The following is a 13,890-nucleotide window of genomic DNA, read 5'->3' on the forward strand; positions in this document are numbered from 1 at the left end:
CACAGAGAAACCCAGCTCGTTTGTGTTAACCCAGATGCTTTTTGCAGAAGCAGGTTGAGGGTCTACCACGGGTGCTGCCACGCAGGCAGGTCCGGGGAGGAGGAGGTGGTCCCTGGCAAGAGGGCCGCTGGCGGCAAGCACTCCGCAGCACGTCTGGCTGCAGCTGCAGCCGTTTCAAACCGAAGCAGGGGCTTAGCAGTCACTGAGAGCTGGCTTGGCACGCATAAATACCCCTTCTCTTCAGAGATGCCATTCTGACTGGCGGGTGTCGATGAGGAATTGCTGATTTCAGCCAGATCCTGAGCGGAGAGTTGTCCGGATGAGCCGGCAAGCTGTGGAGTCATTACAGTGCCTGGTGTCTGGTCCGGGCCCACCTACCTGGGCCCTGCTTGCTCTGCCCTGAAGACAGGCAAGGAATTGCTTTCCCTAAGGCACTTTTCCTTTGTGGAGGAGTGATGGCAAAGCCAGAAATTGTCCTGAAAGAAACCTAGCCCTCGCAGAAAAAGGCGTATTTGGAAAGTAGAATACCCTTGGGAGAAGCAACGAAAGAGCAGTCGTGCCCAAATCAGTGCCAGGCAGAGCCAAATGCCTTTTCGGAGTAGGTGAAGGGCAGCCTTTCAGATGCTAACTAGGTATTTGGGGTTTCGATGATTCGCAGTATGGAGGAATTGATGCACCATTGGCTCTAAGAGGACTTGTAATTAATGCATCAGCTTTTGCTGGCCCTTAGCCTTGGTGCCTTCTGTAATGGCAGGAAGGGGTCTGCGACTGTCTTGAGCCATGCCAGCAGGGACAGATAGAAAATTCAATAGGAGGCAGTTGGAAGGGACATTTCAGAGATCTACACAGCGGTGGGGAGACGGCTCTGCGCAGGCCCTCGGTGACTCACAGCACTCCCCTTAAGCAGAGTTTTGAAATTAGCATCTCTGCTGAAAAGCTCTTCCTAAGGCAGGACTTGTGTTTCCAGGTAAGCAATTTGCTGAGTCTTAATGGAACCGGAGAAGCACTTTGTGCCTGGACACGATGCCTTTCCAGCAATATTGCTGAACTTCCCTGTAAGACATTCTGATGTCATTTTTTTTTGGTCTGCTTCATAGATTGGATTAATCAGCAGAGACACGCCCTCCGGGTCCCAGAGTTGGCTTGCTTTCATTAATTTGCACTCAAGTCTTTGCCGAACAAAGAAGGATTTGTTGAACAAAGCGGGGTCAGTGCTGGGATGAAGAGCCTTGTGCCTCTAGCCTGCTAGTTTGAATTAGGACTGAGCTGTAACTGTTAAGTCCTATGTCCTGTGGCCTGGATTGATAAAAATGTCCTGGCCTCAATCCTTGCTCCTGCGGAGCCAGCGACCTCAAGAGCCACCCCAAGGTGGTGGCCTTCGGGGCAGTGAATGGCCTCCCCAAGCTCCCTAAATGAGACACAGTCGTAAAGCAAGGGAGGGAAGGTTTGAGCAACTGCTGCTGAAGATAGAGGTGTTCATTTCATACCCTGTTTGCTTTAAAGGCTAAGTGCAGTCTCTAGGGGGAAAAATAACTTAAAGAATAGTTTTGTTAAAGGCAAAACAAGTCTATGAGCAGAGGCTTTTTGCAGGGCCAGCTCTTGGGAGAGATGCATGGACCAGCTGCAGGCTGTGTTTCTCCGGGTGTCCCTCAAGTGGATTTACTCCTCTCTTTTTCAGCTCTTCGAGAACTTCTACTTCGGAGAGGTGCAGCTGGACTCGGTGCGTCTTTCCCAGAGATTCTCCTCGGACACCTCTGGCTACTACGCGACGTCTGGGCAGCTGACCTTCTGAAGGGGTCTGCTCCGCGCGCAGGGGCACGCCATTCCTCAGTCAAATGTTTTTATAGGACGCGAATTTTGGATGGGAAGCAGGGAACTCCAAGCAGGGATGCCTTGTCACTCCTCGAAAGCACGCTGCAGCCAGGAACCGTGGCATTTCCCTGCAGCTTTTCCTACAGGCACTGCCTGCCCTACCTTTGGGGAGAACCAAGGTCCGTCACCTCCTTTCCCCACTGGTAACTGAAATGTCGCGGAGTTACCTGTTTGATGTCTCTTGCCTGTTTGTTTTCCAAGAAAACAACTAGAAAAACTGGTGCAGGTGGCTTTTGGGGCATCACCAGCGTTAAGTGTGGCTTTATTTCAAAAGAAGGAAGTTTGTTCTTAAAATAAGTATTTAAAATCAGGAGAGCTCCCTGGAGCATGATTTAACGATATTGAGGTCAGGCATTGCTTGGATCTCCAGCAGCGTGCCTGTGTGATGTAGATCTCCAAATAAATGAATTCTCTTCAAAAGCAAAGTGTTTATCTCCTGTTGCATTGATAGTTTCTGTAATTAAACTTCCAGCACACAACTACATTGATAAGAAAGCATTTATGGTAAGAGCTCTTTCCAGTGACCGTTCTGGAGCGTGTCAAAAAACATAAACGCCTTGTGGGTGGTTTCTCCATTAAAAGGAGCACAAAACTCTTTGATACCATTGTGAATCCTTCAGAGATCTGAAGACAGCTGTTTTTTCTTGCAGTCTCCACGTTTGGTAAGAATAGCGACACAGGCTTTCAACTCACCTGAGGATGAACACTTTGAAAAATGGAAGATGCTGATGTTTAGTTGTTTTGCAACGACCTGGCAGTGGCAGTGGCTGCTGCTGCCCATTCCTGGCTGCTGCCGTGTGAGTGTGTTACCTAGGGCCAGGGCTGCTCCAGCACCTCTTGCTTGTACTAGTCATCGGTTTTAAGAGGTTTTTCACCCTGTTTCCTCCCAAAGCGAACTGACTGTGTGGCCGAGCACAGAGAGCAGTGGGAGGCAGTCAGGATTCGGGGTAGCTTTCCTTTTTTCCTCCAAACACGTTGCCGTTTGGGTTTCCGAAACCAAATTGCCCACATCTGCTTTCAAGCCTGCCTGCCAGGAAATCAAATCATCTGTGGTTTTGCTGGTCGCCCTTTACCCCGGAGCCCGTGCTTGTGCCCCGTTACAACCGTTGAGGTTTCTCTCTCTGCTTTCCTCGCAGCCCAACGCCTTTGCGCTCTTCGAGCGGAGGAGGCAGAGCCGCCGGCGAAACCATTGGCGAGCGGAGCCCTGGTGCGCTCGCCGGCAGCCCGGCGCGGGGGGGTGCTGAGAGCACTTCACACCGGTTGCTGTCATCTTCCCGCCAGCCTCAAGAGGTACTTGGCAAATCTCCTTCAGCTGCCCAAGGAACAGACCTGGGGGCTGCTCGCGCAGCCGCGGGACGCAGGGATGTGCCTCGGAAGGCGCCCGCCTGCTGGGTTTTTAACCATGCTCGGGGAGAAGCAGAGCACTCCGGAGCGTGGGGTGCTCTTTGCACTCGAGTTTTCCTTAGCAGGACGTTGGTGGCGTTTCCTCCGTTGTCACTTAATGCTGGCGGTTCCGAGTTCCCCTTGGCTGAGGCGGGTGCGTAGCACAGCCGGCTTTGGGACTGAGCCTTCCCGCCGCCCAACGCCAGACTAACCTTGACCTTGCAAACAGCATCTCAGCACGGAGGCAAACGCAGCTTTTCTACAGAGAAGGGCCACTCTGAGGATGCTCCCCTGCTTCCACGCTACCGTAGACATGTTTTAAGGACAATTATTTCTGTGAGAGTTTGGAAGTTGGTTGAATTTCGGCGCTAAGCGGCTTATCCCGCCGCTGTAGCCTGGCACGGCTAACTTTGTTTCACACCTCTGTCCCTGGGCAGAATTAAGGGTTCTGGTCTGTCCCTCTCCTCTGTGGAGTCGCAGGTTAGGCTGTGATCCAACAAACTGTTGTGCGTGGACTTAAATTTCCACCTCGCTTGATCCCTTTGTGTAACGCTAAGCACACACGTGAGTCTGGTGGAGCGGCAGCTCCGCTTCGCTGGTAGCGCTTTGAAACGAGAGTGCTCGTTACAGGGACGAGAGGGGCAGAGTTGGGGGCTGTATCCCTTTACACAAGGGAGCTACTCGCCTAAATAAAACACACCGACTGCTTTTCGGAGGGTCGGGGCCAGAAGAAAATGTACTGGGATGGATTTACCAAAGGTTTGCCCTTTTCTATCATTATTCATAAATACAATTAGAACAGTTTCATACCGAGCATGATAAAACTGTGCTTTGTGCATGGTCCTGCACCAACGAATTGAAATCCTGTTAAACCAGGCAGTGCTAAGGGTTGGCAAGATACAACCTAAGACTTTTAGAACTTGCCTAAAACTTGTTAAAACTGAAATCTGCGGCTCTGCTTCTTCCCCCCACCAAGGCTGCGTTGGGGGGTGGCTGCCCCACCTGCAGATCACTCCGAGGAAGAGGGCAGTTGTTCCGTGCCATCGTTTTGCTCGCTGGAGCCCGGGTCGGGAGGGTGGCTCATCGTTAACCATGAAGTTGAAAACAACACCCTTTTCTCTAAGCACAGCACCTGGAAGCTGTACTTCCCGCCCCAGCAGCCTCGCTTGGGGTCGGCACCACTGCTTCGGAGGTGGCGGGTGCACCTGCCCCGGGCTGTGGCCGCTGCTTTTCCCGAACAAAAAGGCAGCGCTGTGTTTTCTCTCCATCCCGTGCTTCCTCGCTGTGAGAAGGAAACCCATGTGTGTGCTGGGAGCGACCCGGCTGCGCCGGTGGTCACTGTCCTCCCTCGGCAGGCCCAAGCGGATGGAGGTGGGGGGTTGGGAGATGTGGGGCAGGGGTTTGGTGGGGATGGAGGGAGGGGGCGCGGCAGGGGCAGGGGGTGCGGGATGGGGATGGGGGATGGGGCCAGGGCAGGGACTGGGGATGCAGGATGTGGGATGCGGGATGGGGACAGGGGTGCAGGATAGGGGATGCGGGATGAGGCGTGGAAGGGGTGGGGAGTGGGGCATGGGGACATGGTAGGGACCGGGGGTAGGGGGTGAGGGGTGCAGGATGGGGGTGTGGTGGGGGCAGGGATGCGGGATGAGGGGTGGGGCCAGGGCAGGGACCGGGGATGCAGGATGAGGGGTGCGGGATGGGGACAGGGGATGCGGGATGGGGCCAGGGCAGGGACCAGGGATGCAGGATGAGGGGTGCGGGATGGGGACAGGGGATGCGGGATGGGGCCAGGGCAGGGACAGGGAATGTGGGATGGGGCCAGGGCAGGGACCAGGGATGCAGGATGAGGGGTGCGGGATGGGGCCGGGGCCGGGGCCGGGGCCGTGCGGTGCCGGCGGCTCCCCCGCCCCGGTGCCGGCGCGCAGGTGCGGCGGGCGCGGCGGAGGCTCCGCCCCGGCCCTCCCGCCGGTGCCGCCCGGTGCCGCCCCGCGGCCGCACTCGCCGCCGGCGCCTCCCCGTGCGCACCGCTCCGCTCCGCACCGCGCCGCTCCGCGCCGCCCGCTCCCCCCGGCGCTGCGGCAGCATGCGGGGCTGCGGCGGGCGCCGCGCCCTCCTGGCCCTCCTGGCCCTGCTCCTGCCCGCCGCCGCCGCCGGCCCCGCCACCGGCCCCGGGGCCGCCGCGGCGGGGGAGAGCCCCGGCAATTTCATGGAGGACGAGCAGTGGCTCTCCTCCATCTCCCAGTACGGCGGCAGGATCAAGCACTGGAACCGCTTCCGAGACGTGAGTCCGCGCCGGCGGCGGGGCGGGGGGGGCGGACGGGACGCACCGGGAGCCCCCTCCCCGCCCTCCCCGCCCCGCCGCTGCGGCTGCCGCAGCGCGACCCTCCCCCGGCCCCGGCCCCCCGCCCCGGGCCGCCGGGGATGCTCCGCGCTGCCCGCCCGCATCCCGCCGCGGCCGTGGGCGGCTGCCGGCCCCGGTACCCCGGGGATGCTCCGAAGCCGCCCGCGCCCGACGCCACCCTGCTCGTCGCCGAAGCCGGCGTGGCTGCCGCCGAGGCCACCGTGGCCAGGGCTCAACGCCAAAGCCGACCTCGGCGGGGTCCTGGGGGTGCTGTCCCCGGCACCCTCTCCCCGCGCACGGCAGCAGGGCCCGGGCAGAGGTACGGGCAGGCCCTGCCTGCCCTTGGCGGGCAGCGGGGAGGGCTGCGCCGTGGCCTCAGCCCCTCGCTGACAGCTCAGTGCGGGTCGGGGCCGCGCAGGGGCCCCCCAGACCCCCGAGCCCTGCGGGGTGCGGCAGCCGCGGCCGGCCCTGGCTCGGCGGGGCGGGGGGTCCCTGGGGCGGGGAGCGGGGAGGGCAGAGGCAGGATGCAGCCGCTGCCGGAGCGGTGGCAGGTGACCTGGCACATTCGGCTCAGGATCCCGTAACCCCTCGCTTTTACGCAGCCGTTAATACCGGCCCCAGCGGCGTTTAGTTTCAGCTCTTTAGGGGGGCAGTCGGGGGTTTTTCCTGGGCTCAGTTTCAACCCCTTGCCCCCACGTTACCCCCCAGCTCATGCCCTCCAGGATGGGGGCCCGGCGCTGCAGCCCCATCTGAGGGGGTTTGGGGAGGGTCCTGCGGCAGCCAGGCGGGGAGGAGGCACACCCCGAGCCCCCCCCCCGGGTCTTTGTTCAGCTGTGCACTCAGGTTCACCTTGGCAGCTGGGATGCGCTGCCGGGAGATGTGCCCCCCTGCAGGGCAGGGCGGGGGGCACCGCTCCCCCCAATAAACCACTTAGGGGGACAGAGCACGGCCAAGGGTGCAAGGGACGGGGCAAACACCTCCCCGGAGACCCCCACCAGAACGCTGGGCACCTGGGACCTCGGCCGGCTGCGGATGCTGACAGGGAGCACGTGTGGCTCTGCCCCCGCCATGCTGGGCATCCCTGGGGGGGCCACGGCCGAGAGCCCCCCACCCCCGGGTGCTAGCAGCACCCCACTAGCAACACGTGTGGGGCCCGCCCGGTTGCGCCAGGGCTGCCGGGCCCGGGAATGGGGGGGCTGCGGCCCTGCCGGCGGTTAACGTGGATTAATAAGCAAATCCTGTGGATTTGTGGGGTTTTCGGCTGAGCAGCTCCGGTGGGGGGAGCGCGACCCGCGGTGCGGCGGGGAGGAGGCCGGTGGCTGTGCCGAAAGCGGCGCCGCAGGGAGCTGCCGGGCGCCGCAGTGTTACTAATCACGGCACGGGAACGCGGGCGATCGATTGCGGTGCAAACGCCGCCGCGCCGGAGCGAGAGACAACCACCCCCCTCCTCCCGGAGCTGCCTCCCGCGCCTCTGCTTCGAGCTGCCACCCAAAACCCTGCCCGCCCTCGCCGGGGCGCAGGGATGCTCCCGCCTCACCACGAAACCCACCCCGGAGCACCCCGCGGGGCGAGCGATGCTGCCTGCCAGCAGGGTTTGAGTCCCTGCTGCTCCACCCCCGCCCCCAGGATGCTTTCGGGGTCCTGGGGGAGCAGCTCTGCCTCCCCAGGCAGCAACATCCATCTTAGCCCCCCCTTGGGTTCACTATCAAAAAAACAGGGTGACAGCACCAGGACTGTCACCCCACGGGGATCCCAGAGGGGCTCCACTGGGCTCCTGGGACCTTCCTCCAGCCGATGCCTCTTCCATCCCTGTTTTCTGCCTTTCCCAGCTGGCCAAGGGGCGATGGGAGAAGGTTTTATCTCCAGGATTAAAGGTCTAGAGCCAGAGACTGGGGAACATATTGGTGGCGGGTGCCGGTGACATCTGGGGCTGGCAACGAGAGCTTTGGGCACCTCGGAAGGTTGGGGGGCCCAACTGGCATAGGGTCACCTTGGGCTGGGAGTGGGGGCTCTGGGCTGCCCCGGGGCTGACGGTGGGCGCTCTCGCTCTCTCTTTCTCTCTCTTTTTTGCGGTGTCGGCCGGGCCATCTCGCTGCTGTGCTGCCAGGAGGTGGAGGTGAGCATCGAGGGGCAGCCAGTGCTGCCTTGCCCTGGCAACAGCCCACTTTTTTGGGGGAGGGAAGGTTGCTCCCCACCCCTGCTGGGGGGTGTGTGTGTGCGATGCACGTGTGTGCAGGGGTCGCCTCGCCGGGCCGGTGACGCCGAGCGGGATGGTGGCTCTCCTGGCCAGGCTCATCCAGGCTCTCCCCTCCTTGCAGGATGACTACATCAAGAGCTGGGAGGACAACCAGCCCGGGGATGAAGGTACCGCTGGGACAGAGCTGGGATGGGGCACAGGGGGCTCGGTGCCAGCATAAGGGGGGGACACGCTTTCTGCCCGCACACCCCCCCCGGGCTGGTCCCTTCCGGCTGGGAGCGGCAGCGGGGCCGGTGCGTGCCGGGAAGCGGCAGCTGGTGCCGAGGCGGCCGCCCAGCTGCAGCCTGAATGGCGCTTTGTGCCGGGCCGGCTGGCGGCCTGCGTGGCCAGGGGTCCCCCGGGGGGTCCCCACCTGCCCCCCGCGCCTGCCCCGGCCCCTCTCTGCCCCCCCCCACAGCCCTGGACACCACCAAGGACCCCTGCCAGAAGGTGAAGTGCAGCCGGCACAAGGTGTGCGTGGCGCAGGGCTACCAGCGCGCCATGTGCATTAGCCGCAAGAAGCTGGAGCACAGGTAGGAGGGCGACGGGGCTGGGGTCAAGCTGTTGGCGGGGGGAGGTGGTTGTGGAGGGAGGGGGATGAGGGGGGCTGAGCCAGGGGCTCAGCACCATCCCCCTGCACAGGATCAAGCCGCTGGGCACCAAGGGGCATGGGGGCTGCAAGCCCTGCCACGCCGCCCCGCTCGCCGCCGTCTGCGGCTCCGATGGCCACACCTACAGCTCGGCGGTAAGGACAGTGGCACCTCACCGCGGGGAGGGGGACACTGGGCTGCGTGTGTGTGTGTGTCCCGCCTTGCCAACGTCCCGCTGCCGCCCCGCAGTGCAAGCTGGAGCAGCAGGCGTGCCTGGCCAGTAAGCAGCTGACGGTGCGGTGCGAGGGGCAGTGCCCCTGCCCGACCCCGCACAGCCCCACTGGTGACGGCAAGCAAGGTGAGCGGGATGGGGGGGGTCACAGGGGGGAGTCCCCGAGCCCTGCCCGGCCTGATGCCACCTCCCCGCGGACGCCCTGTCCCCCAGAGCCGTGCACCGGGCAGGACCTGGCCGACCTGGGCGACCGCCTGCGCGACTGGTTCCAGCTCCTGCGGGAGAACGCCAAGCAGAACGGCTCCGGTGGGCTCCCCGCCAGCCCCGCCACCGGTACGTGTCCCCCAGCCCGTGCAGCGAGGGGACGTGGGGCGCTGACCCCCGCAGTGGGGGGGGAGCTGTGCAGCCACAGGCCGCGTCCTGCCCTGCAGCGCTGGAGAGGAGCGTGGTGGCCAGCTGCAAGGAGGCGGTGGGGTGGATGTTTGCCCGGCTGGACACGAGCGGGGATCTGTTCCTGGAGGCGGCCGAGCTGGCCGCCATCAACCTGGACAAATACGAGGTGTGCATCCGCGCCTTCTTCAACTCCTGCGACACCTCCAAGGACGGCCGCGTCTCCGCTCCCGAGTGGTGCTTCTGCTTCTGGAGGGAAAGTGCGTCGGGGCGGGGTGGGGGGGTGAGCAGTGCTGTGGGGATGGGGGGGGCTGCACACCGTGGGGTTGGCGGGATGCACGCTGTGGGGGGGGGTGATGTGCCCCGTGGGGCCATGGGGGATCCAGGCTGTGGGGTGGGGGTGTTTGCCGTGGGGTCAGGGGGGGATGCACACTGTGGGGTCACCGGGGAGCACAGCATGGGGGGGGGGGGAGATGCACAGCATGGGGGGGTGTGTGTGCATGCCGTGGGGTCCGGGGAGGCACACCGTGGGGCTGGGGGGTGCCCGCCCACCCTAAGAGTGGCGTGTGGGGGTGCCGCAGAGCCGCCCTGCCTCAGAGAGCTGGAGAAGATTCAGATCCAAGAAGCAGCCAAAAAAACGCCGGGTGAGTGGGGGGTCCCGGGGTCCCCGCCCCCCCCTTCCCCAGCAGAGCCCCTGCACAGCCGGGCTGAGGATGAGGAGCTCTGCGGGGGGGGCTCTCGCACTGCACGTGTCTGGGGGGGGGCGGGGGGGGGCATGGATTCCCCGCAGGCACCTTCATCCCCAGCTGCGACGAGGACGGGTACTACCGGCGGGCGCAGTGTGAGCCGGGCGGGGGGGAGTGCTGGTGCGTGGACCAGCACGGCGCCGAGCTGACGGGCACCCGCGCCCGCGGCCGCCCCGACTGCGGTGAGCGCCGGGGGGGAGCCCCCCCGCCCCATCCCGATCCGGGCAGGACGGGGGCTGCAACCCCAAGACCCGGCCGTGAACCTCTGGCCCTCGCCCCTGCAGAGGAGGCGGCGGGGTTTTCGGGCGACTTCGGGAGCAGCGTGGGCTGGGAGGACGAGGAGGAGAAGGAGCCGGAGGAGGCGGGCGAGGAAGGCGAGGAAGAGGAGGGTGAAGCGGGCGAGGGCGACGACGGCGGCTACATCTGGTAGAGGAGCAGGAGAGCCCGGTGGGCGGCACGGCCGGGCAGCAGCCCCCCAGCCAGGGGGGACCCCGTGACCCCCCCACGCTGCCAGCGTGGCATGGGGTGGGTGCATCCCCCCCCCAGTGCCCTGTGGGATGGGGCAGGGGGGTGCTCGCCTGGGGAGGGGGCGAGCGGGGCGGGGGGCTGCGCTTGTGCGAATTTGAGCTTTTTTTTTTTTTTTTTTGGGTAGAGCCGTGTAGGCCTAGTGTGCTGCTGCGTGGTCTTCAACCGGGCAAATGGCGCTAATAAAAGTGGGAAAAAAAAGGAAAAAAATACAACCCCCCCCCCCAGATAAAGTGTGGGACCCCCCCCGCCCACATCCCCTCCCCCCCTGGCCCCTGGCGTTGTGTAGCGGCTGTGAAATAAATACCCCGTGCTGTGTCAAACACTCGCCTGCCCATTCCTCACCCCCCCCCCCACCCCCCCCAATGTCCTCATGCCCCACCTGCACAGGGTGCTGGGGGGGGTGAGCAGGGATGGTGCCAGTGGCCCCCCACCCTGCCAGTGCCACTGGGTTGGGTCCCCCACACTCAGCTGACATGGGGCTGGAGCTGACACATTCCACACACCCCCCCATCAGCCCCCAACTCAAGGACCCCAACCCCAGACTAGCCCCCACACTGCCCCCCTACCCCGACCCTGAGTGTAGCAGGACACAGACCGGACACACAACCTGCCCCCCCACCCCCAAGCAGGGGACCCCAACCCTTACCCCCCAACCCCCCAGGCAGGACCCCTCACTCAACCCAGACAATCCCTTACAGGACCCCCAGTCCAGCCCCCACCGCAGCCAGGTCCATATCAGGCACAGCCCCCCCGGGGCTGCCCTTGCCAGGGACCCCAACCCAGACCTGCCACCCCCACCCCAACCTCACTAAAGCCCTTGCCATCAATCCCGCACCCTCCAAAAGCCCCCTGCCTGGACACATTCCCCCCCATGTGACCCAGGGCATCCCTACTGCCCCCCCAGCCCTCGATAAGGACCCTGGTCCCAAAACACCTCCCCAGTCAGTGTGCAGGTGCCTCCCATGTGTGGGGTCACCCCCAAACCGCTTTCAGACACCCCCCTCCTCCCTGTGGGGGGGACACACATGGACTGAACTCACCACCCATGCAGGTGGGGAAGAAGACCACCCCCCCACCCCCCCACTGCCGGCCGCTCGGCACCACAGGACGCCACAGCCTCAGCTCACAGCATTTATGGCTCCAGGGAGAAAACAAAATACCCCCCCCCCCAGTTTGGGGGCACCAGCAGGCTGGCAAAGGCACCGTGATGCCCCCCCCCACTGCCGGCCCTGCAAGGTCCAAGTGCTCGGCCCCAACACCTCTGGGGCCAAAGAGGGGCCGTGGCAGCTCCGGCCCCATTCCAAGTCCCCAGGTGGGTCAGAGCTTGCTGGGGGGTCCCGGCTGGAGCCGCCAGGCCGCCCGCACCCTCTCTCCTGCCCGGTTGAGGGTGGCGAAGGCGTTGGGGTGGCCGGTGCGGCAGTAGAGCGTGACAGGGGGCTGCAGGACGGTGATGGGGACGCAGAAGTTGAGGTGGGGGTAGGTGGCCCCCGCGTCGGTGTCCCGGGTGTTGCTGGCTACGATCCCTGGCAGGGAGAGGAACGATGGGCGTCTCACGGTCTGGCCGGGGGACACCCATGGGACACCCCCAACCCGTGCGAGACACACACCACCCCCCCTCAGCTTACCCAGGAGGCATCCGCTGCGGGAGGAGACGAGGGGGCCGCCGCTGGAGCCCCCGTGGACGGCGCAGGTGGTCTGCAGCATGATGGGGCATCCGGCCACTGCCACCACGGCTGAGAGCACCCCTGACGTCACCGAGGGGCCGCACGCCCGCCCCAGTGCCCCGAAGCCCACCACGCTCACCTCCTCTCCTGCGGGGGGGGGGGCACAGGGAGAGGTGAGCGCGAGGGGGTGACTCTCCCCACGCCAGCACCCCCAATGTTCCCCCTCAGCTGCTTACCTGGGAGGAAAGTGTCGGCGGGGCGCGGGGGGACAAAGCCCGGCACACTCTCCTCCAGCTCCACCACTGCCACGTCGAAGGGGGACGACTCCTCGGTGGCGAACACCAGGCGTCCCCCGAGGACGGCGGCAGCCCTAAGGACATGGCACATGGGATGTCACAGCTTGGGGTGGGGGGCACGGACAAGGTTTGGGGACAAGGTCTGGGGCACGCGGAGCCGCACTCACCGGCCGGGGCTGGGCGCCAGCGTCACACGGAGCGGGGCCCTCGACTCCACCACGTGGCGGCAGGTGAGGAGCAGGCGGGGGGCCAGCAGCACCCCCGAGCCCCACGCTGCCCCGCACTCCACCAGCACCGCCCAGCCCAGGGGGTCCTGCCCGGCTCCTGCCTGCGCTGTGACCCCCTGCGCCGGCGGCATGGGCGGCACCACCACCCCGGCATCGCCCAGGGCACCGGCGCTGCTGCCCAGGATGGCGTCGAGGGAGCAGAGCAGGGTGAGCCCGACCCACTCGGCGCCCTTCCAGCAGAAGGAGGCGGCGATGACGGCCACCAGGAGCGGCCCGGTGGGTGAGGGCAGGAAGGCGCCGCCGCCCTCGGTGCCGGGCAGGCAGCGCGCGTCAGTGAGGACGAGGGCGTTCTCCTCCCCGGCCAGGTTGCTCACCACCCCCCTGCTCAGGGTGTTGAGGAAGAGGTCGGGACAGAGAGCGCCGAAGGGGGAGCCGCAGGCCAGCAGCCCCTCGCCCTTCCGCAGGCAGCCGGCACTCGCCCGGTCCGTCCAGCCGCCCCCAGGGGTGTCGAGGCCGGGCACCCGCAGCCAGGCAAACCAGTGCAGGGCCCGCGCGTCGTCCCCCGCCGCCTCCCCGCCGAACCGCCACCGCTCCGCCGGGCCAAAGGCCCGTGCCAGCGCCTGCCGGAAGGTTCCGCAGGGCACCAGGGCCAGGAGCCGGGCCTCGTGCCGCCGCGGGCCGTCGCCAGCCGGGTTCCGCGGCGCTGCCGGGGCGTCGAGGCCGGTGGCCGGGGGCTGCAGGACGAGGACGCTGAGGCGGGGCTGGAGGGCGTCGGGCGGCAGAGCGCGGGGCTGCGCCCAGGCGGCGGGGCCGGCCCGCAGGAACGGGGTGAAGACGGCGCCTCGGCAGAGCACCAGCCCGGGGCGGCGGCTCAGCACCACCCCGCTGCAGCTCCAGGGGCCGCCGGCCGGGCCGCAGGCGCTGACCACGCAGCAGGCCCGCTCCTCCGCCATGGCGGCGGCCGCCGCGCCGGGCGCCACCCGGGGGCGGGGCGGGGACGCGATAGCCCCGCCCCCGCGCGCTCCCCCCCCCGCCCATTGGCCGCGGCGGGGCCTTGCGCTCTCCCCATTGGCGGCGGCGGGGCGGGGCGCGCAACGTGGCGGTGCCGCCCCCCGCCCCCCCGCGGACGGCGCCGGGGCCGCTGTCACCCGCGGCCGCTGTCACCCGCGGCCTCAGGGGGCCGGGCCGGCGGGCGGAGACGTTTCGGATCCTAGAGCGCGACCCGCACCCGCAGGGCTCCGTCCCAGAGCGGCACCGGAGATGCCGGCGGCGGTGCCGGGGCGAGGCCGGAGGCGGTTTGGCGGCGGGGCGAGCGTGTAATGGAGGCGAGCGGCCGCCGCTGCCAGGGCAGGAGGCGGCTGCCCCGGGAAAAGGCTCGGCCAGGC

General features: G+C 65.7%; 3 protein-coding genes across 4 annotated transcripts in view; 2 read left to right on the top strand and 1 right to left on the bottom strand.

The window, feature by feature from the left end:
- The window catches only part of ASCC1 (activating signal cointegrator 1 complex subunit 1), a 37,739-nt gene extending 35,453 nt beyond the window's left edge, over positions 1-2,286 (top strand). Inside the window, exon 10 of the mRNA XM_074924237.1 lies at positions 1,679-2,286. Within this exon, the coding sequence (XP_074780338.1) occupies positions 1,679-1,792 (114 nt within the window). The 3' untranslated portion in view covers positions 1,793-2,286. The remainder of the gene's footprint in view (positions 1-1,678) is intronic.
- A 2,960-nt stretch (positions 2,287-5,246) lies between these two features.
- Positions 5,247-10,430, top strand: SPOCK2 (SPARC (osteonectin), cwcv and kazal like domains proteoglycan 2). Of its 2 annotated transcripts, XM_074924413.1 has the most exons (11): positions 5,247-5,536; positions 7,704-7,712; positions 7,915-7,960; positions 8,251-8,365; positions 8,475-8,577; positions 8,672-8,780; positions 8,868-8,987; positions 9,086-9,304; positions 9,626-9,688; positions 9,835-9,972; positions 10,075-10,430. In XM_074924413.1, the coding sequence occupies exons 1-11, from the start codon at positions 5,339-5,341 to the stop codon at positions 10,218-10,220; spliced, it is 1,266 nt and encodes a 421-aa protein (XP_074780514.1). In that variant the 5' UTR covers positions 5,247-5,338; the 3' UTR covers positions 10,221-10,430. The 2 variants fall into 2 exon arrangements, with proteins under 2 accessions (XP_074780514.1, XP_074780513.1); XM_074924412.1 differs by lacking the exon at positions 7,704-7,712.
- Positions 10,431-11,436: 1,006 nt separating this feature from the next.
- On the bottom strand, positions 11,437-13,483 carry TYSND1 (trypsin like peroxisomal matrix peptidase 1). The gene is made up of 4 exons (XM_074924278.1): positions 12,446-13,483; positions 12,219-12,352; positions 11,944-12,129; positions 11,437-11,841 (listed from the first exon to the last, which is right to left on the bottom strand). The coding sequence occupies exons 1-4, from the start codon at positions 13,456-13,458 to the stop codon at positions 11,636-11,638; spliced, it is 1,539 nt and encodes a 512-aa protein (XP_074780379.1). The 5' UTR covers positions 13,459-13,483; the 3' UTR covers positions 11,437-11,635.
- Positions 13,484-13,890: the final 407 nt, after the last annotated feature.

This window comes from Athene noctua, chromosome 21 (genome assembly GCF_965140245.1).
Source record: "Athene noctua chromosome 21, bAthNoc1.hap1.1, whole genome shotgun sequence".
Taxonomy (NCBI): Eukaryota; Metazoa; Chordata; class Aves; order Strigiformes; family Strigidae; genus Athene; species Athene noctua.

What these genes read in the sequence shown, in the direction of transcription:
- SPOCK2 (XM_074924413.1), top strand. Translation starts at nt 5,339, where the DNA reads ATGCGGGGCTGCGGCGGGCGCCGCGCCCTCCTGGCCCTCCTGGCCCTG. An exon ending in CAACCAGCCCGGGGATGAAG is followed by an intron (nt 7,961 to 8,250) that starts GTACCGCTGGGA and finishes CCCCCCCCACAG; the next exon opens with CCCTGGACACCACCAAGGAC. An exon ending in CTTCTGCTTCTGGAGGGAAA is followed by an intron (nt 9,305 to 9,625) that starts GTGCGTCGGGGC and finishes GGGGTGCCGCAG; the next exon opens with AGCCGCCCTGCCTCAGAGAG.
- TYSND1 (XM_074924278.1), bottom strand. Translation starts at nt 13,458, where the DNA reads ATGGCGGAGGAGCGGGCCTGCTGCGTGGTCAGCGCCTGCGGCCCGGCC. An exon ending in CTGGCGCCCAGCCCCGGCCG is followed by an intron (nt 12,353 to 12,445) that starts GTGAGTGCGGCT and finishes CCATGTCCTTAG; the next exon opens with GGCTGCCGCCGTCCTCGGGG. An exon ending in CGCCGACACTTTCCTCCCAG is followed by an intron (nt 12,130 to 12,218) that starts GTAAGCAGCTGA and finishes CCCCCCCCGCAG; the next exon opens with GAGAGGAGGTGAGCGTGGTG.